General features: G+C 45.7%; 1 protein-coding gene across 2 annotated transcripts in view; it reads right to left on the reverse strand.

Annotated features, from left to right (window-relative positions):
- LOC111154898 (calmodulin binding transcription activator 1) overlaps positions 1-27,953 on the reverse strand; it is an 811,409-nt gene that overhangs the window by 3,392 nt on the left and 780,064 nt on the right. The window contains exons 12-22 of one of the 2 annotated variants that reach the window (XM_022514846.1): positions 26,458-26,609; positions 23,900-24,096; positions 23,430-23,508; positions 22,932-23,247; positions 21,966-22,150; positions 17,048-17,235; positions 16,305-16,551; positions 15,400-15,471; positions 13,865-13,885; positions 12,234-12,427; positions 11,434-11,508 (exon numbers count right to left, since the gene is read on the reverse strand). In XM_022514846.1, coding sequence (XP_022370554.1) covers positions 11,434-11,508; positions 12,234-12,427; positions 13,865-13,885; positions 15,400-15,471; positions 16,305-16,551; positions 17,048-17,235; positions 21,966-22,150; positions 22,932-23,247; positions 23,430-23,508; positions 23,900-24,096; positions 26,458-26,609 — 1,726 coding nt within the window. Of the gene's footprint in view, positions 1-11,433; positions 11,509-12,233; positions 12,428-13,864; positions 13,886-15,399; positions 15,472-16,304; positions 16,552-17,047; positions 17,236-21,965; positions 22,490-22,931; positions 23,248-23,429; positions 23,509-23,899; positions 24,097-26,457; positions 26,610-27,953 lie in introns of those variants that run through there. The other variant, XM_022514847.1, reaches the window with a different exon arrangement.

The following is a 27,953-nucleotide window of genomic DNA, read 5'->3' on the forward strand; positions in this document are numbered from 1 at the left end:
AAGACAAAAACCCTTTGGAAGACTGATGGCAAAAGAAACTCCTGCTAAGTTGCTGGGGGAAATACTCAAGAGAAAGACACGTCCCTTCCTGAAACTCTGCTCTGTAGCAAGTGCTCTCAACACAAAGCAAAACGGAAGTCGACTGCCTTAAGTCACGTGTGACGGTAACGTGCTCATCTTAGGAAAAGTTAACTGTTCGCCTAGCTTTCCTTTGTAGCCTGTTGGGACCACCATGAATGCCCGGCAGTCCCACGGGAGGCACGTTAGGGAAACTGCACACACACTTGCTTCGCTTCCGACACTCCCGGGGACTGAACTGCTTTGCTCACAGACTCAAGACGGAAGGTACCTTGCAGCCTGTCGGACCTGCACGGCCCTACCACTGCGCTCGTGCACCGTGCAGTCTTTCTGAGTCTCCTTATTCCTTACCTTCCTCCCATTCCACACTGTAACTTTCTAAGATGTTCGGGTCACTTCCCCCCATGCTCCCAGATGGACAGCAACAGGGGGCGTACCACTGTGTTCTATTTATCAAACATGTTGTAGTGAACAAATTTAAATGAAATTGTTGTCCACAGAGTCATGGGAAGTTCACATCAGCAAATTATGTGTTACCGATCCTCTCTGGTCTATAGTTTTCAATATAAAACTTTGTCTTGGGTTTTGAATATGGCCACCTGACGTAGGTGGGGTGCCCGGGAAGAGGTTGTGAACTAGATTATTTCCTTTTAGTGACAAATAATTGAGATCTTGCCTTAACAGCAAAATGATCAAATGCAAGTGTGACTTCAGGGTCTGAGTCCCGAAGGCAGCACGTGCGGTGCACGGCAGGCAGCGTGAGCTCTGCGGACCCTGTGATAACATTTGTTTCCTAAAACAGGTGTGGGAGGATGGGTTCAGCAAACAGAAGCTGCTGTTTCTCAGGACACGGATACCCTATACCTCAACAGCGCGACAAGAAAAAGGCTCTTCTGTTTTTCTCCTGGGGGCCTACAGAGAGGTCAGTAATCCCCAAACACAGTTTTCTGATTCTCCAAGGCTAAGGTTTCTGCTGTTATCTTTTAAGTGATACCGGTCAATTCAGATTCTATCTTAAAACAAATGCCAGTTTACTTTCTAAATAGATTCTTATTAACACTCCGGGGAAGAAAACATTTTGAAAAGCAGTAGGAAGTTGTTGTTAATATCTGGGATTCAATGGCCTGACACATACGCTATTATAGCAGTTGAAGAAAACAATATATTTACCACCTCCAAGCAGAATCATTTCTGAGTATTCTGCAAAGTTGATACAATCTCTTCAGAGAGAAGTTGCTCTCTTTCAGAAAAAAAAAAGCTTTATTATTTTATCATCATGAATACTGAAAAAAATTATCATGTTTTTGCCTGATTTATTCACTAAATACACCAGGGCCAGCTTGATCAACAGTGTATCTTCAAAACTGTTAAATCCCTCCTCCTCAGCAGGTGCGTTCAGAACACGTTGACATTGCTCTGTCCACAACTGGACCCGGGTATTGTTTAGTTTCAAATTTTGTAATTAAATATACCATGGATTATTAAGTTTCAGGAAAATTTGGATCATATTACAGTGCAGAATTGTGCATCATTATTGGTCCCTAATTTTGGACATGCAGACTTGATAAATAAATGGCTTTTTAAAAATTGAAACATGCTATATTGTGTGTTCAATTTTTAAACATGCAAAATCTATACTAACAGCCCTCTGGCTGGAAAAATGCAAGGCATGCATCGATGCCACCTCTACTTCTGGGCATGCAAATATCTGTACTTGTGCAGAGCTTGTTGCGAATCCCGCAAAATGTGCATGCCACTTCAAAGACAACATTTTATTTCTGCACCAGTACAGAACTCATTCACAGATATGCAACAGTGACTCCATCACTGATGAGACGTCTAGAACCTGAAGAACCCTGAACTCAAAACCTGACAGCATAAACACAGATATCCATCCACAGTTTTTCGAGAGTGAAGAGGAATGCTTTAAAAATATTAAGTTCATCATCGAGATGGAAGAAGAAAGAGAGTGAACTGTAAACCAGAGATGTTTCATACAGTCTCATACCAAAGAAGCTATCATCTGCTGATCACAGTGGGTAAACCTTGAACGTTTTTCTTTTAGTTAAAATGGTCACATTAGTTTTTGCAGTTTTTGGTTTTGTTTTTGCAATTTCTTTAGAAACTAATTAAAAAGTTAACTAAGTTTTCATGAGGTTTCGAAGTCACCATGTGAATATTCTGCTATGAACTAGCAATAGATAGCCTCGCATGGCTCTAGGTCAAGGCAAGATGCATGCCCACACACAGAGGTGGCGATGATCATCTACACTGGAAAAAGGAGATGCCCTGATTTCTAGGATTTCATCACCCCCGAGCTATGGTGGAGAACTTGGTTCTCAGTTTCATGATGAAGTTTTTACAGTACGTCAGCATGATAAATGATACCCAAATGGCTTCAGTGGCATAGGCTTTTTTTTTTTTTTTTTTTTTTTTTTAATCAGATGTTCAAGGAGGAGATCATGGAAGAGGAAGAGAAGGCTTCTGTTCCAATGGCTGTACGGGCTAAGTATTCGTTACCTCGTTTAGTCCTCCCGACACATTCCCATTCTCTCCATAAGTGCAGAACCTGAGATTTATGGCAATGAAGCAACGTGCCCCAGGTAATACAGTTAGCAAGTGGCAGAGTGGGGAATTGAGCCCAGGCCTGTCTGACTTCACCTCTCTACCCTGCTGCCTCCAATATAAGGTCAGGAGAACAAAACAACGGGAAAAAAAAAAACAAAACCCAGTTACGGTATTGGTTTTTCCAAAGGCATTTGGACAATCTCTGTGGCATGAGAGGAGTACAGTATTGAAAACTGATAACAATTAATACCTTTATTCCTAACAACTACGTTTCCTCAACTCTGAGATGCTGTCCTTTATGAGACCTTATGCTGATTTTACTACAGTGTTTGGGAGAACAAAAATTCCTACACTTAAAATGCACTTAACAGTTTTATAAAGATGGACCAGAGGTCTGAAAATAGTGGGAATAAGAATCAAGGGAAGGGAAGCATTTTATCCTCCTCCAATTTCTAATCAGCAGACTACGCGGATGTCAATTTCTCTCTCGAGGTTTAGATGAAACTGAGAGACCTTCATAATCTGTCCTACTGAAGTCACAAATGGAGGTCTAAGTTACTGGAGGGCACATTATTAGGACAGACTACAGGTGCCTAATTTTTTATTTTATTTTGTTTAATGTCAAATGTCAATTGGACAGGAAGTAATGCTTGACTGGTATATTACTGCTAAAGAAACAGAACAATTAACTCTATCACCGAGGTAACTTAGAACATTTGATACTCTAATTTTTCTTCACAAATCTTAAAAAACAGATGTTTCAAATAGTTACAGAAATTTGTGGTTGCCTCATCTCTGCCAGGACATGAATTGCCACTAAAAGGCCCATGTTGACTACACGTACATCCACCACGAAAGGTCATAAAAGTTTAGGTGTTATTACCTGTGGGTTTTTCTCCTTGTTATTTATATTTCCAAAATGTGCTACAAGGAGTATACTTCTGTAATAATTATTCCTGCTTGTCATTCTCCAAAAAAAAAAAAAAAAAGAGTTTACATTTTTCTATCCATCTTTTACTACGATGACATCTCACAAATGTTGCAATCACATGACACAAAACACCCAACTGAAAAATTCAGTGGAGAAAAAAAAAATTATTTTATGGTCCCAAACCAACATCAACGGACTTAACCGCTGTTGATACTACCTGTATGAAGAGCCTACTGTTCTCAGTACACTTACTGGCAAACAGAGACCAGAATTTTTGAAGCTGGAATTATACTTGAAAATCCAGTCACCGTATTCATAGAACTAGAATACAGATGTTTGATAGACTTCCGTCGCGTGGTGCGTGTTATCTACAGGCGGCTAATGCTTACTGAGGTTTTGGCTCTCCAAAGGAGTTATACCTGCGAGATTCGCTCAGGGCCAAGAGAGAACCTAACCTAAGGATGTCCTGGTCATCTAAAAACAAACCCCACTATAATTACACTTGCTTCTGAACTTCACCCCGCAGAAGACAGGCAAAGCAGCCTTCCGTGGGATGGGACAGACAGTTAACCGGGACACAGACTACAACTTCTGTAGCTCGATGGCTCTCACTACCGTATGGAGAGCTGCAAGGAGAACGTTTCTCAGCCTCCGGTCAGCACCGTGGAAAACGGTACTCCTAGGACTGGCTTGGAGTTGAGGTAATTAGGACAGCAAGACTTTGACCTGTGACCATTCAACAGGGATGGGAGACAACCCCAGGACTTGCCCGAGCGTTCTAGGCTGAAAAGAATCGCCACCTTGGGATACGGTTGCAGTCTTAACAACAAGAAAAACAAAACAAAACAAAACAAAATGCCAACCCCCCAAAAAACCACCACCCCCCCAAAAAAAACAAAGAAAAAACAACAACAACAAAAAAAACAAATGTTGCATTCTAATGTACCGAAGTGATGTAGTAAGCAACAGCACTGAAAGCCAGCAAAGCCCACAGGGTTTATTCCCGTCAGACGTCCAATGAGAATTCATGAACACATGGAGTGGGTCTGGTTCCAAACTTGTAGCAAACAATGGCTCCGTGGGTAAAGCATAAGGCAAAGCGGCTTCATTCCATCTACTCAGGAACGCTCAGCCAGAGAAATGTTTCATGAGTCAGTGGATTTCAGCAGGTATATTCTTGCAATGCTGGACGTCAAAAATATACAGGGCAGCCAGATGCGGCTTTCTGATGAGTTACCTGTTGCTCTGAGAGCTGCAATAGCTCGTGGGGAATTTAGGAAAAGAGAGATCTTGCCATTTTCCAGAAATCTCATTTGGATTGCAAAACAAAAAAGACAGAGAGGCCCAATAAGAATGACACAGAGCATGTTGTCTGCAATTTAACACACACCACTGTGTTCCAAAAATATTCATTTCCTAAAAGAGGCAAGTAAGACAAAATTACTTTGGATATTTGAATCACATCCATGATGACACATCCCACACATTCATTTCCTATTCCGCACAAGACATATCGGGCCGCTTGGGAACTACGCCTCATGTCTTATTTAACTAAGGAAGCGTGATGTCACCGTGCTTGACCTAGAGCACTGCCTACTTCTCTCCAATAACCAGGAGCCTTCCAGGCATCGTCAGAGAATCGTCCCTTGGATTAAAGTATATACCACAAAGCAGAAAGTGTCAAGTGTAACCTGTAGATCTTGACAATGACCCACTGAAGAGATTTCACAGGACAGCTCTCAAGAGTCAGCACCGAAATCACTACTTACCCAGAAAACTGGCACCATCTGGCAAAGTCAAGAGTTTAGAAACCCAGTTGTCAAATACAGAGAAAATCCCGTGCTTAAAATTTTGTGGCCAGAAAGTGTTACCTCTTCTTCCTCCAATTAAGTTTCTTTTATTTAAGTTGTGTAGCTCTGCCCACCTTTACTGAACACAGGTACTAGGCCAGCAACTCACTAAGACAGGTTACTGGAAAACCAGAGTTCCCACTGTGTAGGACAGTGTTTGCAGTGACTATTCTAGGTGGTAAAGCCCTCACAGAAGTATCATCCCAGGGGAAAAAAGGAATTTATCTAGGAATAGCTTCTCGGAGAGTCGTCTCCTCTGATCTGTGAGAACACTTCCTGTTACCCACAAAAAACTATCTTAGAGAGAAGTGGAAAGCCATTTTCTAGCTAGAAAAAGAGGGACTGCCCTGTTTAGTCTCAGTACCTGGAGGATGCATCTGTCAGGTAATTCCGGTATTTGTTATTTCTTGACATACAAGGTGCTTTGGGTTTTCTGCTAGGACACTAAATAACACCCTGTTCGATATATTCGAAACCCCGCTGGAAAGGAGTGTTTTCAGCAATGTGTGCCCTCAAAGACTTCCTCAATCTCAGAAATCCTCCAGTACCTTTTTTTTTTTGAAAGAATTCCTAAATAAACTGAAATAATAATTAAGACCATTCATTTAAATATTTCTCTGTGCCTAACAAAAGTTTTCTCTTAAGTGGACGGCTATTGTGTCCAAGACAAAACAAATCCCTACAAGAGCTACTGAGAATTCGGAAACTATTTTAAGTCAGTAAACTAGGGGCTAAGCCTGGATGAAAGGCTGAGCGAAAACGAGCTCATGCGGTGAATGGGATCTGGGGTTTTTTCTTAGCCTCCCCCTTTAGTATTAGTAAATACTAAAAACTGGAAGACAGTGGTATTTTCTCATTGCTGTGCTCCTGGAATTAGCCTATTGTGCCTTCATTCTGATAACCGACGTCACCTGCCTTTCTAGACAACCTCTGCTTCATCCCTCCAGGAGGCAGAATTCATTAGTGTCTGGCAAGCACTGCGCCACAAAATTTAATTCCTTCAGTTTTCAAGTATTATCTTTTGATGTATCAACTTAAACGTCTTAAGTGTGGTCCACATCGTAAATGAGTAAGTGTATTAAATTTTTTGACATAAATTCCAGGAATAAGAACTCTCCTCCGAGAATGCTCTGCCTCCCGAGAGTCATTGCAACCTGGGGACTGTTGGAGGGAGCGCCCCTGTGACTTCTCTGATGGAACAGAGAGGGAGCGAGATCTTGCTGGTAATTAGAGCTACAGGGAGAGAAACAGGACCACTCCAGGGTGAACCCGAGCTTCTCAGCTCCTAGCTCGGCTCCTAGCTCGGCTCCTAGCTCGGCTCCTAGCTCGGCTCCTAGCTTCCCATGCCCGGGGAGGAGTTCTAGGAGCTCACGATAGAATGCAGCAGGTGCTGAAGGAGCTAAGGTAGGGACTGTGGTGTTGAGAAGCACCTTTGGAAAATGCGCTCTTCAAAAGGACCGGTGACATACCAGAAGCTAACAGAAGTGCATAAGCAACATTCTTACTAGATTCTTACTGGGCTCCTTGCAGCGACTGTAATAATTGCACATGCAAGACACTACAACTTCTAGTTAAATTGCGTCTTAGGGCATGCATCTGCTCTTTGGGAGGTTTTTTGTTTGTTTGTTTTTTAAGTGGAAAGAAATATTATCTATGTACACTGCCAGTGAGAGGGAACAGAAAGAGAAGGAAATGGAGATTTGCGTCCCCCTTCTGTCTTAGGTTTCAAACACAGACGTCTCTGAACCAGCTCTACCACATGGGACAACTGAGAACAGCAGCCCGGTGCCCAAGACGACTGACTAGTTACGCTTACAGACCAGCGTAGCTGCTTTATTTATGTATTTTAAAATACATTTTCTTTCAGTGACTCTCCATGATTTTAACCAGGTGAGACTTGGAATCTTTTATAGAGATAGAGTCTTGTTTTCGGAAGAACTTATAAAAACTCAATTCTCCTACTATCATCGGTCAGCAAGCTACAGCCCATGGGCCAAATCCAGCCCAATGAATATTTGTGTAAATAAAGTTTTATTGGCACACCAGCCATAACCATTCACGTACGTATTATCTATGGGTGCTCGCATGCTCCGATGGCAGAGCAGAACAGCTGTGACAGCAACCGTGGGGCCCAAGGTACTTACTACCTTACTAAAGCCTCTTACAGGAAAGGTAGTTGGCCTCCGACTTAAGATATAATGAATAAAATGTCAGCATCCACAGAAGTGTACTTGGATGAAAAATATTAGCTCCAGAAATATTAGAAGTTTTAGACTTCTTGAATCATAGTATCTTCTCAGGAATTGTACACATGACTCAAGTGTGACTGTAGGGCTGGGAAGGGAGGGTGCTGAACCCAGGTGACTGGGCAGAGGTAACGCCTGTGTTCATTTTTTAAGTGGATCTTAAGTCTGTCAGACAGAAGTTGTCAAATTCATCCACATTCAGATTTGATTTTGGTGAATGGTATTCCTGGCTTTTAACTCAATTTCCCGACACTACATCCTTTACTGTAACTTCAGGCACAGTCTGACTTCTGGTCCGGTCTGACAGAGACTTCTGCTCCTTGGGCCTACCTACAAATCAGCATCCTGTTCTAAAATCTCAAGGACACCGACAGGGTCTACTAAATACCCCTCTGTTATCATTTCTTTAAAATACAAATTCTGTTGGAACATCCAATCTTCCCTGCAACACAGATATATGGACTTAAGACACTTCACACCGCGTTGTCTTTATTCAGCGTTGCCGTTAAATTCTGGAAGTCAGGTTTGCTCGCTGTGTTCTAACGAGTGTCCTGCATTGCTTCTGGAAAAGCAGCTTCGTGCGCTGACTTACCTCAGGGCACCAGGGAAAGGGAGATTTAGAAATGAAACTATAGGAACAGGGTAACCGGGAAATAGTAACTCTAAATAAGAAATGGATTCATTAAAAAAAAAAAAAAAACCATAAAAAAAGGAAAAAAAAAAGCAGCATCACCTGGTGAGCTTTCTTGCTTTAGAAATTTGGATGTGGCAGTGGTTGAGTGAATTTCACTGTGGCCAATTATGTGAATCACAAAGAACCACCTGCTGGATGTTTTCTTTTGGTGCAGCCTTGTTTCAACACCGACTTCTAAGCATGCCCTGCGGGGTGGGTTTCAGGGGCGCCTCCCTTTCTCTCACTCATGCATTTGTTCATCGGCTGTACGTGACTATCGCCATGTTGTATAATGTAGCCGTGTTAGTAATTAGGGTTAGTTTTCATTTTATCTTATTTCATTCAAAATGGATGTGAAACTTACTGGCACACCTAGGCTGCAGCCCCATGCAAGCAAGCAAAAAGCAAAATATCGAAAATGGAAGATAAAGGTAAACACTGGCTAGCAGGCAGCTAAACTCACCCTTTTGTACAGCCTATGGTCCACCAGGGGGCTTTAGACAGTAAAACAATACCAAAGAGCTATTAGCACGTGAGGGTCACAACAGAAACCTTATACATAGCTTTATTTCAACAACAACAGAAAAAGAGTATAAAGTGCTTCCTTTTTTGGAAAGAAAGGAGAGTGGTGATGGGGTATGTGAGACGAGCAGGCAGGACATTCACCGATTTGCCGTGAAGTCTAAAACTGTGGGGGTTGTATGACTTAGTGAATTCCTTAAGAAATGGGACACCTCTTATTGATTCTGGAAGCCATTATCTACCTACCTTTCCTGAGAAGGTGTAGATGAGGCTTTCTATTTTCATGCTTCTCAGGGCCAGGACACATGACAGTTTCTCTTAAAATAATATTCAGTACCCCAGAATGGAGCCAGGGCTACATTCATCGTAGGGAAAAGAGGAGCTCAGACTTTAGGTTCTATTGATCTTGAGGATCCAGGGATGGGAAGAGACTTATGGATCTGACACAGTGGGCATACAGAGGTCAATAAAATTTGCCTGCACATTCCTCCTAACCTCTGAACTGTTCCAGGGCAAGTAAGGAAAAGAGCCAGTCGGGGGTCTTTATTTCATCCCAAACAATGAACGGGAATTCAGAGTCCATAATCTGATGTCCTCCTCATAACAAACCTTCTTGCCACCCTCAAGAGCTTGCTACTCGTTCAAATATGAACCTGAGAAAGGTAATCACGAGCTTCTTCTCCACTGGTTTACAGAAAGAGAGCTTTGAAAACAAGAGTGGCCCAGTCTCTTGGCCAAGACTCCTTGGCCCAGTCTACTGTGGATGGGGGGCGGAGGGGGCAGCCTTTTATGCACGTATGTTTTGTTTAAGTAGCTAACCCGCTCACCTCACCCAGTGTAAACACAAGGCACAGTGTTGGATGAGAAAGAGAAGAAAAGGAGTGTGGGACTTTATGTCCGTTTGCTCATAACGACCAAGGTTGCACTACCTACACGTGTTTGCAGAGCCTGGGGAGAAGACCGGCAGAAACAACAAGGAAAATGCGACCTGTGGACATTCAGGTTTGTTCAGAGTGGCCTAAAAAAGAGCAACGTACAGCTAATTTTCTTGAAGATAAAATCAGCCGGGAAAGCATTACACGCAGTCTCAGCAGGGCTGGGTCGAGCCTTCCTGTGTTTTTCATTTTGCAGGTCGGAAAGGAGCAAGGAAGGAGGGAGTGGGAGCACATGTGAGAGCCTCCAGAGAAGGGTCTAGGGCAGTCCCAGAGTTTTCACCGAATGGAGAGAATCAACTTCCCTATTTGGTTACAAGTACTGTCCTGCTGGCAGAGGTGGGACAGAGTGGGAGCGAAGAGAGATGGGCCCTTGGGAAGGCTAGAACTGATGTGATTATGTCACAGGTGCCTCATATTTTCATCTGGATTTCCTAACAAGACTTCCTAGCTGAGTGTCGGTCCTGAAACCTCGCTGGCCGGCTAATTACAGGGAATGACCTGTCGCTGCGTGGTAGAGAGCAGGTGGGCTGCTGAGGCCTAGGGAGTGACATTAGCTTCTTCCAAACAGCATTCTAGTTAGAGAATATCAGATATATCCTAAAGAATGTTCTTTTTGTTTGTATCACTGTTCATGTGTGGCTCTGTGCCCCTTTTCTTAACATTATAGAAAAGAATTCTTTTGCTAACAGAAGTCAAAGTACAAATGGCCAGCCAACACCTATTAAGTCTCAAAGCCCAAAGAGTTTCCAAGTTAGCAAGCAGACGGGTTTAGGAGCGAGAAAAACTGAAGTAAAAGGGAACGTCTGTTGGACCTGAATTGAATCTGGACCCTTGGGCTCGGGCTCTAGGTACAGTGAAACAGGAAGAGGAAAGGAGACATCAAAGAGCTCGCTCCAGAGCTGGGCTCTGGGAACCGCACAGGGAAGCAATGACTCCGCACAGGGTCACGAAACACAGCTTGGAAGGCCGCAGGGACGGATGTCAGACCCGAGTGCTAACCTACTCAGGAAAACCAAACGATCTCACCAGCTCCCCCCAAATCTAAGGGAAGAGCCTAGTGTTCACAAAGGAAGCTCGAATTTGAGGAAACAAAGAGAAACCCTTTCAGCTGGCTCCGTGGGACGCTGCCCCATCTCCAGGGAAGGCCCCGGCCGGAAGCAAATGCACGCGCGTCCGCGCAGACGGCTGCCCCTTCCCGCCGCGTCCAGCAGAGGGCACCCGCGCTCAGCAGGAGCCTGGCTAGGGTGCGCTTTTCTAACGCTTCCAGAAGGGAGCTCTGCTGGCGCTCCCGGGCTCCCGGGGAGGACTCAGGGCTGGGAGTGAGGAGCTGCTGCGTGTGGCATACGAATAAGAGGCTGAAGAGAAACGGGAATTAGAAGCTGGTCCCACTCAGCTGTACTAAGAAAGTCACTGGCGTGAGTCTCCGCTACTTGCCACGCGGTCTGAGCCAGGCCCCCCGTTCCTGAAGCAGCAACTCGGGCCCTAGTTAGGTCTGCTCTCCTACTGCGACTGGGACCTTCCCCCCGAGGAACGTCGGGGCCGCGCTGCGGCCGGTCATGCGTGGTCGGGAGGGTTAGGGCTGGGCTCTGGCTCTCGACGAGCAAACTGTCTAGATGACGAGTAGGGTTACCTGTGGCGGCAGCGGCGGAGGAACCTCATTATTTTTCGAGCAGCTTGGTCCTGCTTTTTGGTTAACAAACTGCTCCTGAAAAAGCCGGAACATGACTGTCACGAGGAGGTCCCGTGAAGCTTGACGCGCACACGCCGAACACAGGTGAGCGGCGACAGAGGCCCCTAATCAAACAGTTCACGGAGCAAACCCGACAGCACGGGCGGAGAAGGAAGGAGGGGTGGGGCCCCCGCCCATGGCCGTGATGGGTACAGGGCCCACGTGCGACATACGGGGACCCCCAGCTGTCCTTTCCCAACCCTTCCTGAGCTTGTTTGGTGGAAGAAGGCTTTCCAGCCTTAGACAGGCCTTCTCGGGGTCGAAGCTGACTTGCCCGAGTCTGATACTCTGCTGAACGTCTATGAGCGTGTCTCACTGCGTTCCGAGTCCCTGTCACGCTCTCAGATGGCCCAGCCGGCTCTAACTATCCTTCCAAGGGCTCGCGTGCAATGACGCTACAATTACGACTCCCCAGTGGAGCGCCCGCTCTGAGCAGGAACTTGGGTCCCGCCAGATTCCCACCCCAGCTGAAGTCGGTGGGAACACCAAAATGACCCAGGGTTGGGGGGTGCAGATTAGAGAGAAGGAACGAGAAGGAGCTGAGCACCGAGGGACCGACAGCACGGGCATCACCACACGCAGGCACAGCACCTAGTCCCGCCACAGGCGAGTCACCCCCGACGTCGGGGCAGGGCCATTCTCCCCACGATGCCAAGGCTCTCTTGCCTAGACAGTTTCCCCCCAGGGAGAGGTCAACCCACCTGAGTTTCTGTTGCACGATGACGGCTGTTCGGCGAGCCTGCCGTCTCTTGCCACATTTCTTATAACTCCGGTAATACTTCTGGATCAGCACAGCAGCACGTCGGCTCTGCTGGAATTTTTTTTGTTCGTAGTAACTTCGGAATTTACTCTGGATTAGGATGGCAGCCTGTGTCATCTTTTTATAAAGTGCATACTGCAGGGAAACAAGAACGAGCACAACAGTAACAACAGGAGCCACACAAGTCCGTGTCCTCTGAGTGTGCCAGGGAAGGGGGGAGAGAAACAGCTTTTTCTTTTTTCATTTTTCCCCCCCTTGATCATCATAGTCTCTGTTTTGGGCTCAGTCATCAAAGAGGAAAACTAGGCACACTGTCACCTACCTTCCCCAAATGCAAAATGTTAGTTTAAGGGTTGCCTGCAGACCATGTACTGCTTTTAATGTGCTTTTCCCAAAAATATCAAACATTTTTCCCTTCTTGAAAAAAAATTTTTTTAGACAGCAATACGCGTAGACATTCAGGAATAGTAAAAATGTATTTAGAAAGTACAACTTAAATGTTCAAGATTAATATTTACTCTCCAATTTTGAAGCATTTTAAAATAACCTTCCTTATGCGCCCCAATCGTCACCACACACACGCCCACTCAGAGCAGCCGGCAGCCGCTTCCTAACTACGGTTCCATAGGACACGTTTCCGAGTTGCAAGGTCCCAAATACAAGGCTTATCATGAAACGCTGACACCTTTGAGACATTTAACCTGCAGAACGATGAGCGCTCATCAGACTGACACAGGGTGAAGCCATGAAAGCGGGCCAAGTGTCGCAGGCCCGGGGCCAGCTCGGGACCTGGCGCCAGCAGCCCTGTGGCCGGCCTGCGGCAGCACTGCTCGGGGGAGAGGACGGCACGGGAGAAGGAGTTCTCTTCCACTTCTGTCTCTAGGCACTAACGAACACAGAGCCCTCCACATTTAAAGAAATGCCATGTCCGAACTACTACTGAAATGGAATAGGACTCCGGGGACAAGAAGTCACAAGGAAGCACCTGGCTTGCAAGAAGGCAACTTACCATCCCGGGGAAAACTACTCCTGAGAAAACGCCTGTGCCTAAGTGCATCTCTGCCTGGGGAAGCTGGAGTGAGGAGAGGGAGCGGACTCCCCGGAATGTTCAAGACACAAGACCCTCGCACAAGAATCCTCTTTAGTCTCGTCTGACCTGCTTTCCATTTTCACTTGCCCCCAAATCTTTGAAGACAGCGCAGTCTCCTACAGGGCTCCTGTGGTTCTCCTCCCCTTGGCCGGTGCGTACCGCACGCTCAGAAATTACCGGGCCAGGCCCAGCAGGAGCGAGGGAGCTGCACTAAGTAGCTGGCTGGGCTCAAGGGAATTGGCTTGGATGGATTCTTTAGACTGACATGGCCAAGAAAATGTCTGATGACTGTTAATGCCAAAACCCACTCCAGCAGAGTAACCGTATGGGCCCCAGAGATGCGCTGTGGTTAGGCACCCGGTGAGGGGAGGACGCCTGCTTCCTGACCCTGCCGTCTTAATGGCCCCTTCTTATAGCTGGTGATGGGTGTGAAGTTTGTGACTCTGGTGGAATGGTTTGTGAGGGGACTTGGGTGTCATTACCTTCAAGGCTATCCATGTCAGCTTGGGGAGAAACAGAAAATACAAGATTAATGTTAGATTTCTGAATAGAAGGAAATTAAAAACCAGAACCAATAAAACTCCCAACTGGAAAAAAAAAAAAAAACCAAAAGGCAATCTGGCTACATTAATGCCTTCCATCTTCCAAAATACTTGTCTTATACTTGTAAGTATTTCAAAAAATCATGCCTTCTGTTTTCCTGGTTGGAGACAACACTTCTTTGGGACGGGATTTTAAAAACCAAAACCAAAACCAAGACTCGTGCTTTGGAATAAACACCTGTTGTGACCACAGACTGGGAGCCTCGTGTGTCTCACTTGTGCTAACGGGAGGACGGAGCTAGGTACCGTGGTGCCAGCGTTTACACAATAAACCTTCATTTTCTGGGATCATGAACTCAATGGGTTAGAAGTCGAAGACTCCTCCCAGCCCACCCCCTTTCATTAGCAGGGCTTCAGCCGAGAGAAACTCAAGGACATGGCAACCCGTGTGAGAAATCAAAGCGAGCCCTGCCTCGTAACAGGAGAACATAATACCACGCTTCCACAGGACCGCTACCCGTCTCAGCATGTGTTATTCCTTTAAGTAAAAAAGTTTAAAACCTACCTAGAGCACCGTCTGCTGAAAGGTTCTAGAATCTACTAAAAGGCCTGAACTTCATCATATGGGCCAGTCAAAACTCAAGTAGACAAGTTTTCACATTTTCTAACCACCCAGGTGGTTTGGAAAATCTAATCTTGACTTCATTTCCGAGCCTCAGCTCTTCATGGTAAAGGGGACATAAACTTGTTTATTGCCAGTAATCGTAAGGAGCAGATGTGATGAGATGATGTGGCTATAAGGTACGGTACCTCCTCGGGGCCCCGTGCACTTTAGTTCCCTTTCCCACGTGGTGGCAGATAGGTAGCCTCACAGGGTGTTCTGGAAACTGTCATACTGCGTGAAAGAACACTTAGGTGCCCTTCCTGCATCTCTTAACTAAGGAATGCAAAAGCCGTATAAGATGTTCTGGGCTTCTTAAGATTTTCAGAGAGTTTTCCAAGTCTTCATTTGAAAACGGATGGGAAGAAGCTGAAAGGAGAGTGGCTCGAGAGTGGATCATTTATATAGCTTAAGGTCAAAGATAACCGCCATTATTTCTCTCCTCTGATCACCACATCAGACTCCCTGGAGTCCTTCAATTACTCCAGGTACAATTACTGGAACACAGAGCCTCATTTCAGACACAAATAACTTTCTCTGTGTCGGACCAGCATCTCTGGTGGTCATGATGCCAAAAGGCCAAGAGTCTGAACAGAAATTATTTTGTGACCTCACTTTAATAGCAGATGGGATTTTGGTTCATTTTTTGCCCCCCACTCTGGAACATTTCCCTCTGGTGTTTGGTTAATGCAATCCAAAGCCTGTCTTTGAATCAGGTGCTGGATGTAGCGCTCTCTGGCCACACTACACGCTAGAGTCCTGTTGCTGTTTGGACAAGGCGTACTTCCTACTGTGACCCAAAGCTGTGGTTTACCTGTTTGTATTTTCTGTAACAACGCTGAATGACAGCGGCGGCTACTTCTTGCTGCTCCCGCAAGGGTCGGCCCTGAAGGGTAAAGTGAAAGAAAAATCCAGTTCAGTGTAAGAATTAACGATTTGGTATAAGAAATGTCAACTTTCTTCAGACTTGAGTAGAATTACTACTCATCTATATAACTTCTCTGAGGTCCCCATGTTTGCGAAAATACAGTAGTAATTAATTACAAGTAGAAATTAGGATAAACGAACTTACAGAATAAATCTGATTCTTCCTTCTAAATAGAACTATGATATTTGGATGTTAGGAGGTCTAGAAATGTTCATTTTGCAAGTATTTAACAAATCACATTTTGTGTTACTTGCCCTTATATGCTGCGAGATTTCCATCATCTCTCCTAACAACCCCAACTACTCTGACTTTGGGATTTGATGAGTACTGGCTTTTAACACCTTCCTGGGGTGGTCAAAGACTCCTCTGAGAATCTGTGGAAGGCCACAGACCCTCTCCCACCACAGATGCACACACAAGCTTTAGCACAAGATTTCAGGAGTTCATGGGCTGCCTACAGTCAGTCCCAGTCCCTTAAGAACCCCTGCTTTAGGTTATCAATTCCTTGTGGAAGAGGTATCAACTCCCTCTATACTAACTAAATACTAAATATCTGTCATCATTACCAAGAATAAGTTGACATGGTGTTAACTACACTCTACTGGTTAATTTCCCTAAAGCTCCTGAAAATTATTACTAAAATTTTATGCGGCAGGATAATTCCAAATAACAATTCTACAGACTCAGAAAAAAAAAAAGTGAGGGGCATAAGTTCTAGTTAGGATGATCCTGACTTCCATCTGTGGTCCCCGATCTTACCAATGTTGCGTCAGGACTCTGTTCTACTTTACCTTGTATTTCCGGAAAGCGGTCTGGACAAGCCTGGCGGCTTCATAGAGCTCTCTCTGCTCGTGATCAGAAAGAGTCAGCTGAGCAAATTCATTCTCCACCTTCTCACTGGTAGACGCACTCAGGAATTCTGACCAGTCTGCTGCTGAGGGAAGGCTGGGTTTCTCAAAAGCTATTTCACTGACTGGGGAGCCAACAGGGCTCAAGCTGGTATTAGAAGAAGGGGTGAGAGGCTCGTTATATACACTTCTGAAACAAGAGGAGACACAAGGGAGAGAGACAGATTATTGATCAGCACAATCCCCATCACATACTGCTGAGTAAGGAGACAAGGGCCACTGCGCACTATTACGAACGCGCCTTCGTTCAGTCCTGTCAGCTGCTATTCCATACTTTAACTGTCCTTCAGGTCGCAAGTTCCTCCTAAGTGCCTATCACGAGTTTAGCGCTATGCTAAATACTAAAGCCACCGAAGATGCCGTCCGGCCCTCAGGAAGCTTCAGATGAACTGGAGGGGGGCATCATGGGACATGACCTCACAAGTGCTACAAGGAGAGAAAAGTCATGGAAGAGGCGAGGACGTGAGTAAGGATCTAAAAGTGGTGAAGGAACTTGCCCCAGCATTTCCTTCCTTCCTTCATGAGGTCTCCTATTACATAGCATTCATCAGCTCTAATTAGCCTCCCACACCTCCCGCTGAGCCTGGACATTTGTGCCACTCAGTGGCCCACGGACTTCCGCTGACCTGATCTGGGTAGCGCTTGGCAGACGGTCGACATCGGCTAGGTAACTGGCCAGCCAGCTCATGGTACTGCTGATGGTGGCAGTGTCTGGTCTTTCCAATGCCGAGGGCTCCGTGGGCACAAAACTCTCCTGTTTAATTCGGTCAGGTGTGGCTTCAATGATGTGCTCTGCCAAGGTCATCATGTTCACCTGGAATCCAGAGTTCACAAAACACTCAGGTTAAGAGGAAACCTTAGGAGTTATCCAGCCCCTCCCCCCTCCCCACCTACCCTGGGAAAGAAAAATGAAGCGAGGGCGGCCTTCCACCTCAATCCAGTGCAGCCCAGTATTACTGTAAGGTTTTATACAATTCAGCCAAATACACTGAGACCTGATTCTCTCCTAATTGTGGTCTGGCCAAATACCTTTATACACAAGTCTTAATAGAACTTCTGCCTTGTGCCTACTCTCTGCTCTCAGCTCGGATCAGCCATTTAATGATACTGTGACTGCGCAGCATTTCAGCAAGTTGTCAGGTTACCATGGTGACGCTACAGGGTACCTAAAGGAAGGCCACTGTCCCTGCCACCTTGGCCTTGCCCAGAGACCCCCTGTCCTGTAGAGGGCAGCAATGAGCCCATCGGAGACGCCAGCTCCCAGCTGGCGGGAACCAGTCAGATAATCCTCTGCTGGACCCCCCACCCTCCTGTGCACGGAGGGGAGGATACGTGACCCGCTTCTGGACAAAGAGACACTACAGACATCTGCTACGGGGTCTGGGGAGAAGCTTTTTTAAAAAAATTTGTTTTAAAAGATTTTATTTATTTGTCAGAGCGAGAACAAGCAAGCCAGGGGAGCGGCAGGGAGAGGGAGAAGCCGGCTCCCCGCAGAGCAGGGAGTCTGACGCAGGGCTGGATCCTGGGAGCCCAAGATCATGACCTGAGCTGGAGGTGGACTCCCCAACCGACTGAGCCACCAGGCATCCCTGGAAAGCTTTGGCTTTCCTGCCGAACAGTATCGATGCCCTTGGCTCGTCCCCTCTTCTTCCTGTCTTGGCTCCCAACAAGCGCCAGCCCCCACTCTGTGACCGTACAGCAACAAGAATCAAGAGGAGTTGTCGCCAGAAAGAACTAAAAGCTCAGGGGAAAGTCTGGGCCCTGTTGGCATCACTGAGCCAGTGAACCGCTGCACCTGCTGTCACGTGAGAAAAATGAATCGTTTGTTACTAACGCACAGCAGTGAGGCTGCTCACACCTGCAGCCCCAAACACATGCCCAGCAGAGAAGCGGACTCCGCGGACTTCAGCAGCCTTAGAGATACGGCCTCGGTTTTCTAAAGATTTCCTTGCATGTCTCTCTTGACAAGAGAAATGGAAATAATAGCCGTTTAAGTTTCTAAGTGAAAGTATCCTGAAAGGATCCATACAAAGGTGACAAAATGCTTATCTTACAACGTGAATGAACCTCCAAAACCCTACGCTAAGTGCGAGGAGCCAGACACAGAAGCCTGCAAATTTTAGGATGCCATTGATATGAAATTTCCAGAAAAAGCAGAACTCTGGGGAGAGAAATCAGATTGGCAGCTGCCTAGGGCTGGGGCGGGAGCAGAGATGACCGCAAATGGGGGTGGGAAACTTTGGGGGGCTGATGGCAGAGCTCTAAGGGGCACACTAACATTACACGGAGCACTTGGAGGGGCTGAGCCTTATGGGACGTGAGGTATACCGCAGGAAGCTGCTAAACACTTATCCTGGGTAATTTTCTATATTTTCAACAAACAAGAATGGTTCTTGTAATAGGAATAAAAATGAAAAAAATATTGCAGCCTTTCTTTTCCCTCCATATAAGTGTCTTGCTTTGTGACTCAAGCAGCAGGAAGTCCTAGCCTGCTACCTTTTCCATGCAAGTATCCAAATGTTTAATTAAAAGCAAAGTGGTATTTCTGGAGACTAAAGACTATGACTCTACAGTCGCCCACCCGCCCCCCCAAGTCCTCCATTTTTATAACATGTGTCAGTGTGAGAACACTTCAGGATCACGACGCGTGCCACACGCTGGGCTACCACACACGCGCTTTTACTGCGCCGGCTGCAAAAGGCAAGGAAATTTAAATGACTTTAAACAAAATAATAACATTCTAAGCAGTAGGACCTGAAAAGTCACATCATCTGCTTCTAAATTTCTTGTGCCGTGGTGAGAGAAGACAGTCTATAAATGTGCAGCTTTAGGTTTTTGTTCAAATTCTTGTTGTGTTCTAACATAGGAGCAATTTTCACGGATCTGTCTAGGATACAGAAAAAGAAGAATCCTCTGTATACTTACTATGTGTATGAATCACATCCACCTGCATAATTACATACAAGCATATCCTGCATTAAATCCATCACAGATATTAAATATGTCTATGAAAGCCAGCTTTCTAATAGCCTTGTTCCAGGTTCTCATCTCCTTCCCATACCTTCTCGCTCGGACAGATGCTGAGGTCAATGTCTCACACTATGACTGAGTGTGATTCCACACTGCTTTGTACTCACTGGCTTTTGCTGTAGTATTCAGAGGCTGTGTTAGTTACACAACTGCGGATGGGTTGTATCTTCTCAACAAATGATACATCCATACTATTTGCCTTGAATTGTACTTGGAATCTTTTTTTCTTTTTATACTGACTTGTCTGTTCTATCTTTGCCCATGGCTTCCTTTTCACTCTTTCTGTGTCATCTCATTTTAGTTCTTTTATAAGAGCATAGAGTATGTTTTGCCTTCTTCTTCTTTTTCTTTTTTTTTTTTTTTACCCAATCTGAGAATCTTTTAATAGAATTGCCAGATAGCAAAGTGGGAATGAATCATGTTTGAAAATATTCCTATAATATTACGTTTTCTGCTTATTATTCCTATTGCTTCATTTTTACTTTTTTCCATTCCTGAACTTTCCCCAAATGGGCCCCAATTCCCTTTTCCCCCCTTCAGTGACTTAGAAATTCTGTAGCCTGTTTTTATGCGATCTATTAACCTGACACACGAAGCAAGCCTATTTCGGCCTACACTTATCTATCAATAACACAAGTGGAACAAAATTGACAATCTTCCCCAAGTAAGAGAGCTGCTTTCATACCCTTCACCTTCTTCATTTCCCTACCTCCCTAGTTTTATTGAAATAATAAGAATATTAGTTCTAAAATAGGATTCCTCCTCTGTTTCAAGCATCCCTTCTTCACAAGTGCTGTGTGTACAGTCACACTGTCACTAAGTCCTCAGACGTATCAGTTTTGCTGGTTTACTGTGCACTGCTCTGTGAACTCTGGCTTGAACTACTTCATTATTTCTTTAATTCCTTAATTATTTTTCATCGTCTTTTTTTTTTTATTTGGTGAATACTTCTTGAGACTATTGCTTTTTCATAGGTAGATGCTCTTAAGGTAGCAAAATGTTACTCTCTCTGGAGGCTCAGTGAAAATGTAAAGTAGAACTTTTCAGGTTATTTTGTATTTCCTGCATCAATCCCATTTTAGCCAAGGCCAGCTGCTACCAAGCTCTGCTATCCAATGGTTATTTAAACTTAAATTAATCGAACTTACATAAAATCAGAAATCCAGTTCCTGAGTCACACTGGCTACCTTTTTGGCTCTGGAGACCACCAGTGGCTACCATAATGGGCAGTACAGACAGAGAACATTTCCTTTGCTGCAGAGAGCTCCAGTGAACGGCAAGGATTTTCAGAGTCTGGTAACTTATTATTTTGTTTACATTTATAAATATTGTCCTAGATTGCTTAGTATTGACATGCGGTATGTCCAAATCCAGCCGGCTACCTGTCTGCGTAAAGAAAGATTTACTAACACATCGCCACACTCGCTCATTCGTTATTATCTAAGGATGCCTTTGTGTTAGAAAGGCAGATTCAATCGTCATGACAGTCTATATGGCCCACAAAGCCTAAAATATTTACTATTTGGCCCTTTCCAGAAACATGTTGCTAATCTCCTAACAAGTTCTTCGATTTCCTTGGCAGGCCTCCCCCAACCTGCAGTGATGGGCAGGCACGTAGTGAGGCCCGCACCCCACCTTCTTCTCTCTGTGCCAACAGCAGAGGCAGCAGGAAGGGGATCCTGGGACGAAGAGGAGCAGCTCCGCAATTGGCCCTCTCCCTGCGAACGCTGGCCAGGACAGGAGCTCTCCAGGCCCCTCCTTCCCGTGGCATTTCTCTAGACCTGTACCCTACTGAATTTCTCATGGGACATTTTCCCCTGCCACATTGGGCTGTAGAGGGACGAGGACAGAGAGCGAGTCAAACTCATCCTCTTTGACTGCTCTCTGGTCCTCCCCTGCGTAGTATATTTTATTTAATGGAATTTGCCAGCTTAATAGCTTAACCTCCAGTTTACTGCAGTCTATCCTCTCATAGTCTATTGCAAATTTAATGTCCCAACAGGATTCTGGAGCTCCTAGGTGTATGAGAAAGACAATTATCTGCTTCAGGGATATTTCCCTGCACCTCAAGAGCCCTATGCCGCATACACCTTAACGGTGGCCAGATGACAGCTGTGCTCATCAGATCACTTAGGTCATTCAAATTCTAGTCACAGGTCTCCTGTTCTAGCAGTGACTGGGCGGTGACTCTGTTAAACTCTCCGTTTCCCCGGACATGGGAGGGAAGCAGGAGACCACCGGAGGGCCCCAAGTGAGCTCCAAGGAGCTGGTGTGAAGAGGGAAGGCTTTGCTGAGCCCCAGGTCACTGGTGTTCAGGCCCCATTCAAACAACATTTGAGCCGCTGAATGAAAACGTGGCCCACAAAGAAGATACTCCAACATTCTTCCGTGTAAGACTGCACCTCTAACCCTCTGCTGGCGAGCAAATCGCACGGCCCGGGAAACGGGCCGTAAAGACGGAGGGGGCAACGACGGACGGCCCGGTCTCTACGGGCTTACCTTGTCTGCGCTTACCTGTATCTCGTCCATGGGCTGTGAGCATTCCGCGCGCTCTGCGCTATCACGGTAGGGCCCCATCTCTGAATCCACCACCTCTCTGTTAGCCATCATCAGGACACTCGTGGGTCCCCGAGGACGCACCTGTGAAGGTGCTGCATCCTCTCCTACACTGGTCCCCTTCGGATTTCCAGTCACCTGTACTGTAGACACACCAATGTAAAGACCTTTGGAATTCCACTTTACTACAGGCTGAGATCCAGAGGCTTGGAATCCTGCAGTCTCTGGAGTGGGAGGGGAGGTTTCCCGGATGCAGTCCCTCACTCCTTCACTGGGGCTGATTGTCTCGGGGACACACTGCTTAGAACTAGGGCTCTGCTTCCTGATATTTGGCTGTTCCAGACTCAGTGCAGTGGACAGCAGCTTCTCCTGCCTTGCCTGGAAGTACTCAGGGTTCAATTTATGCTTTTTGGGAGCTGGATAATCTTTGTGGCTCTCACTGCTGTAGTAATTAGAGGGTTCAGAACGAGGTCTTCTCAGCTCTGAAAAGTACAGTAGAAAGGATAGTCAGGACAAGCGATAAAATTAGGAATCTTAAAGAATTAACACTTTCTCTATGCCTGAGAGACACAAAGTGCAAAGTCGGAACTCAAGACATGTCCCTAACACTTAAATATTCCCCAAAAGAATATACTAGATTCAAATAGTCCTCCTCTAAAATTTCTATTTCTTTCTTGAACGGACACAGATTTTTTTTTTTTTTTTTTTTTGCTACTTTCTGCATTTATTTTTGGGAAGGGAAGGGGGAGCAGTAGGCACTCTTAGAGCTAAAAGAAAAATTGAAAACATAAAAAACAAAAACAGAAAACCAAAAACCAAACCCTTAAATGTACGTGAATATCCTATAGATTTTCTGAGGGTAGCTGCATGAAAGCGAAGGGGAAATCTGTCAAGGTCTGAGACGTAATAATTTTGAATGTTTACCTGGATTGGTACTTGCAATAACAGTGACTCCTTTGGGTATTTCTGGAGAGCTGATGGCGTCGCTGTGCCACTGGGTCATCCAGCTCTCCGTGCTGGGCTCCTCGCTTGGAGGACAGTGCATTCTGGGGTTCTGCCCCAGCTGTGCCTGTTCATCTCTCTGCAGGTGCTCCAGACACTCTGCTAATTTCACATGACCCCTTGACCTGGCAATCCCCAAAGGCAGCCTTCCTAGAGAGTCAGGGATAGAGATGGCCCGACGGTCCCACTTGTACAGAACGACGGCAGCTTCTAAGTGCCCTAGAGCACATGCCCACATCTAAAAAACAGCAAAACAGAAAGCAAGTTTTCTCAGTACAAGTTAAAAAAGATATTCTGTTTTCACTATTGCTACCAAGTGACAAACCGGTCCTTGCTGGCAATCTCAGCAGGGCCGTAAAACGTCACCATATCCCTATGTCGGTTAAAAAGAGTTCAGGAACAAATGAACCTATTCCTTACCAGAGGGGTACAGGAGAAGTGGTCCACATTCAAGGGGTCAACTTCCAGTTCCAAATCAATGCTATCTGCATGCTTTGTGCTGTAAAAGATAACGCCAGAAATTACTGCACAATTAATCATGTTCAAGAAAGACACCAGAACCTTATAAAACCCACAAAGATGAAACCATAGTGGGCACTTAGCATCCCTGATGTGAGGAAACAGAGCCCCTGATTTCATAGCATGGTTTGGACCAGCAGTCCGGAGGAAACAGAAGTGCAACCTTGAGTTAGTACCGCAGGCCCACATTTCTTGGGCAGAAGTTCCTAAAATTCCCTGGGGAACTGTCCTCAGAGAAAGCCCTCTGCCATGGTCGTGCTCGCTGACTGGCAGGATCTCTCTCTCCCAGGGAAAACGCTAAGGAGGACGCAGCAAGGGGACGGGCCGGGACCGGCAGGGATGAGCCCCAGCTGCACACGGCCCAGCCTTACCGCCACTTGATGAGGGTCTGGATGAGGGTGGCGTAGCCCTGCGCGGCAGCCAGGTGCAAGAGCGTCATCCCACGGAAGGTCTTCGAATGGATCAAGTGCTTGGACTTGGCCCAGCAGGCTCGGCTCATCATCTTCTCACACACGACCACCACACGGTTCTCGAAGCAGCTCCCCAGTGTCCCAGGGCCAGAAGCGCACTAGGAGGAGGAAGTGCGCGTTAACGACTAAAGACCAAGGGCCTCTCCTGGCCAAGTCAGCCTCTTCATGCAGGAGAAACAAATGCTTTACGACCAGCCGCCCACGCTGGGAAGCAGCAAAGGGCACATAAAGAGGCACCGTGGAACGGAGACTAGCATGTGCTCGGTTCAGCTCAGTAGCACATGGCCACGCTCATGGCATAGGGTAATTTTCCATCACTCTGAGAACACCAGAGTCTGTCTACCACAGCTGACACTCTGATCATGAACATCATGCTGCTCCATCTCGGGGAAAGCAAATCTGACAGAAAAAAAAAAAGAAAAGGTGCCACCAGCCTCCAGTTGAAGTTCATGGTGTAGACCGTGGACTAGTAGGAAAGCAAGGCAGGGTAGCTGTCCCGGTTCTTGCCTCTGGGGATACACCTGGACCTCTGCCTCCCTGGCTCCTCCTTAAGGAGAATTAAGTCACTCAGAAGGGGATTTTTTTCCCCCAAAGAAACATTTTTAAAAATCCATTAATGATCCCATCCTTTGGGGAAAGCATTAGAGATCCTGAAATTTAAGGGTTATTAATAACAATAGAGGCACACAGGAAAGAGAAATTCATGAATTTCAACTGTGGCTTTCTTCTCTCGACTCAGTTGTAAAGCAAGAAAAATAAAATCAAACTCAGTCCCCTCAACAGTTTGTCTGAGTCTCTGTGATGGCAGCTCTCTGCTGAACCTTCCCCCCCATATAAATGATACTTCTAGCCTGATTCTCACCTCTGGAGTTATTTAAAAAGTGTCCCCCTGCAACCCCAGTAAGAAAGCCTACAAAATTCAATTACTACAGAAATATTGTTGCTTCTCATTGTTTTGTTGTTGTTGTTGTTGTTTTACTTTTAGGTCTGGGGGGGAAACGCCTACAAAAACGAAAAGGCAGATAATAGATATACTGTCATCCTCGCTTGGGCTGTCAAAATATCTTAAAAGAGCTCAGGTGGGTGAGCCTGACCCGCAGTACAATGATCTTGCCTCAAAAGGCCCAGGCAGAGCCACCCAACACGTACCAGACACCTTTATAAGCACAGGGAAGTTACGGGTCAGTGAGCGAGGAGGAAATTTTTTTTTTCTTTTGCATTAACAAAAACAGCCGCATCTTTATCATGAAAGGTGGACACAGGTATGTTATTGAAGCCAACCTAGACTGACGGAAGGGTCTTTCAGAGCAGTTAATATGGGCGCAGGTCTACTAGGCCAGTTACTGAAGGGTAAGTTGCTAAGAAGACATTACCACGCAACCGTTGTTGGTGAAAGGAAAAGGTTTTCATGGGAAGCTCTTATCTGAGTCACGAGATATGCCAAAGAATGATTATTTCTTTCTTAAAATTTAGGAGTACAGGTGAAAAAGAAGCCTACAGTAGCCTTGATGATACTTTACTGTGTGCCAAGTCCTTCCTTTTCATTTCTAAAGAGGGGCGAGAAAGAAGAAAACTCAAGGAAAAAGAGATTAGTTTCTTGGATGTGGTCTATTAGATTAAAATTAGAATTAAATTTTAAATCTAAATTTAAAATTTAGAGGAAAACATCATTCATCTTGATGAAAAAAAGGATGGTGATCTGAAGTTTGCAGGGAATAACTCAGTAGTAGAGATAGGAACACTCTCTATTCCCTTAAATTTGTCTCCAGGGTCTCTTGAAAAATAATTTCTGCCCAGAAATTTCTCAAATGAATGAGATCCTAAAATGAAGATCCTAAATGCACTTTATTTTCTCAAAATGAAGATCCTCAACAAAATTTCTATAAGCCTTCTAAGACTAATGGGGCTCTAAAAAAATATCTAGTAATTTCCCTATATTTGGCAAATTCTTCTTGGAAGCTATGAAAAAGCATATGTGAAACAGGATAGAATGGATAATGCTGTTCCAACAAATAATTACAGAGACAGTTTCTCTGGGTCCTCATGTTGGTCTCTTGAGTTTATAGAAGGTTTCTGAATTACTGAATTCAATTATGTTTCGTATTTATACTTAACATAAATACGGAATACGGAATAGAGAATAGATTCCGACTGAACTCTGGGTCACCACCAGGCCTACTTCTTCCCTGGATCCCTCAACTCCCACTGCCTGGCGGCAGCGGTGAATTCTGAGATCAACAGCAGTGATTTAAGGCTCCAGGAGGTCAACACCTGGGAAGGTCCACAGTTCGAGGCTTCTTTGCTATTACACAGATCTTAATATTTCGGGGCACAGGATTGTGAAGCACTCTCTGGGACGAGCCCAGGAATGATACCAGACAGAGGACTTGCGACCCACTGCTTCCCTGATCAGTAAGACACACACGAGATGAGAGGTGATGGTCAATGCAGGCTGGTACCTGAGCTTGGCTTCCTCCGTTCCCAGTCCCGTTGCCCCCTCCACTGCTGCCTCCTCCGCTCCCCTGCTTGTGCTGCTGGGACCCCGTCATCTCAGCCATTCTCCTTTCCATCTGCTCCAGGCGCTCTAGGATGGACATCCTGAACTGGTTATCTAGGGCAGAACAGAGAGGAGTGAGGTTGTGCTCCTGAAGAGGAGCAGTCGACGTGGGGGCCTAGGCAAGCCTGCAGGACTACCGTCAGCCTAACGCGGCCACAGAGGTCTGCCCCGGCCAGACTTCGACACCGGACTCAGCCCGACACCTCCCACAAGACTTGCGGTGTCTACAGCAGCTCAGAGCTCTCTGCTAAAGGAAAAGAAAATCCCTTTCTGTTAAAGTCCTGGTTTCACGTCCCTGCTACCCCATTTCCTTGCCAAATTCCCAGTGGGAGCCTTGGAGAGATCTGATAGGTAAGCCCCCAGAACAAATAAATGAAACGAGTACAGTTTAATTTAAATCAGTGGAAGAAAGGTAGATGTGTGTGTGTGTCAGTATGTATAAACAGTGTGTCTAAATAAATTATATATACACGTATTTTTTAAGAGTATTATCTGTTTAACCCAAACACAGGAAAAAAAGATTTTGTTGGTCATTCACTGGCTGAGACCCTCACACATTTCCTTTAACACGTGACAGTCTTTTAAGACTGATACAACCAAATGTTCTACCTTTACACAGGAGAAACACCAGGCCATTCCTGCTGCGCCTAGGACTGTAACTCGAAGAAGTCTGTGCTTCTGTACCATACTGCTAAGATTAGACTCTCTCTCTCTCCACATTCATACATTTACACCCACATACATGTGCATACACACATGCATATCACGATTTGGGCTGCATGCATACATAAGAAAAGGAGCTAAGACCATTATGAAAGCCATTAGCGCCTCTATTTATTCAACAAATTCTAAATAATGCTGTGTCAGGTATTTAGTAGTAAACCCATCAGAAAACGCCTCCTCCTGCTCCAGTAGGGGATGCAAGTAGGATAACATGAGGAGGAACTACAGGGTGGAGCTAGAACTCAGATAAGTCAGGAAAGGCCACACTTGAGTTTGACCAGAACCAAAAGGAGCCAGGTCTGCAAGAGCTGTGTGAGTTACTAGCAGATGCAAAGGCCCTGAGGCAAGGTATTCAAGAAGCAGAAGGCAGGGGGTCAGACCACAGCAGAGAAGAGCAGGGGGTAGACCTGGAGAGGGGGCCCTGACCAGACAGTACACAGTTAAGAACCCTGGCTATGCCACAGAAGAGTTGCGTAGCTTTGAACAAAACCTTTAGTGCCTCAGTTTCCTCAACTCTTCATTGGGGATAGTAACTATACTTACATCAGGGCTGTTGTGAGGACTGAGTGTGTGCAAATGCGCAGAACACGTCAGTTCCATGTCGTCATCATCTTCTGACAAGGGAGTCAACTGTCTTGAGGAATTGACTAAGCAGCGGGGACAACCTATTTGGCC

The sequence above is a fragment of the Enhydra lutris genome, unplaced genomic scaffold (assembly GCF_002288905.1).
Source record: "Enhydra lutris kenyoni isolate GAN:26980312 unplaced genomic scaffold, ASM228890v2 scaffoldscaffold38, whole genome shotgun sequence".
NCBI classification, from domain to species: domain Eukaryota; kingdom Metazoa; phylum Chordata; class Mammalia; order Carnivora; family Mustelidae; genus Enhydra; species Enhydra lutris.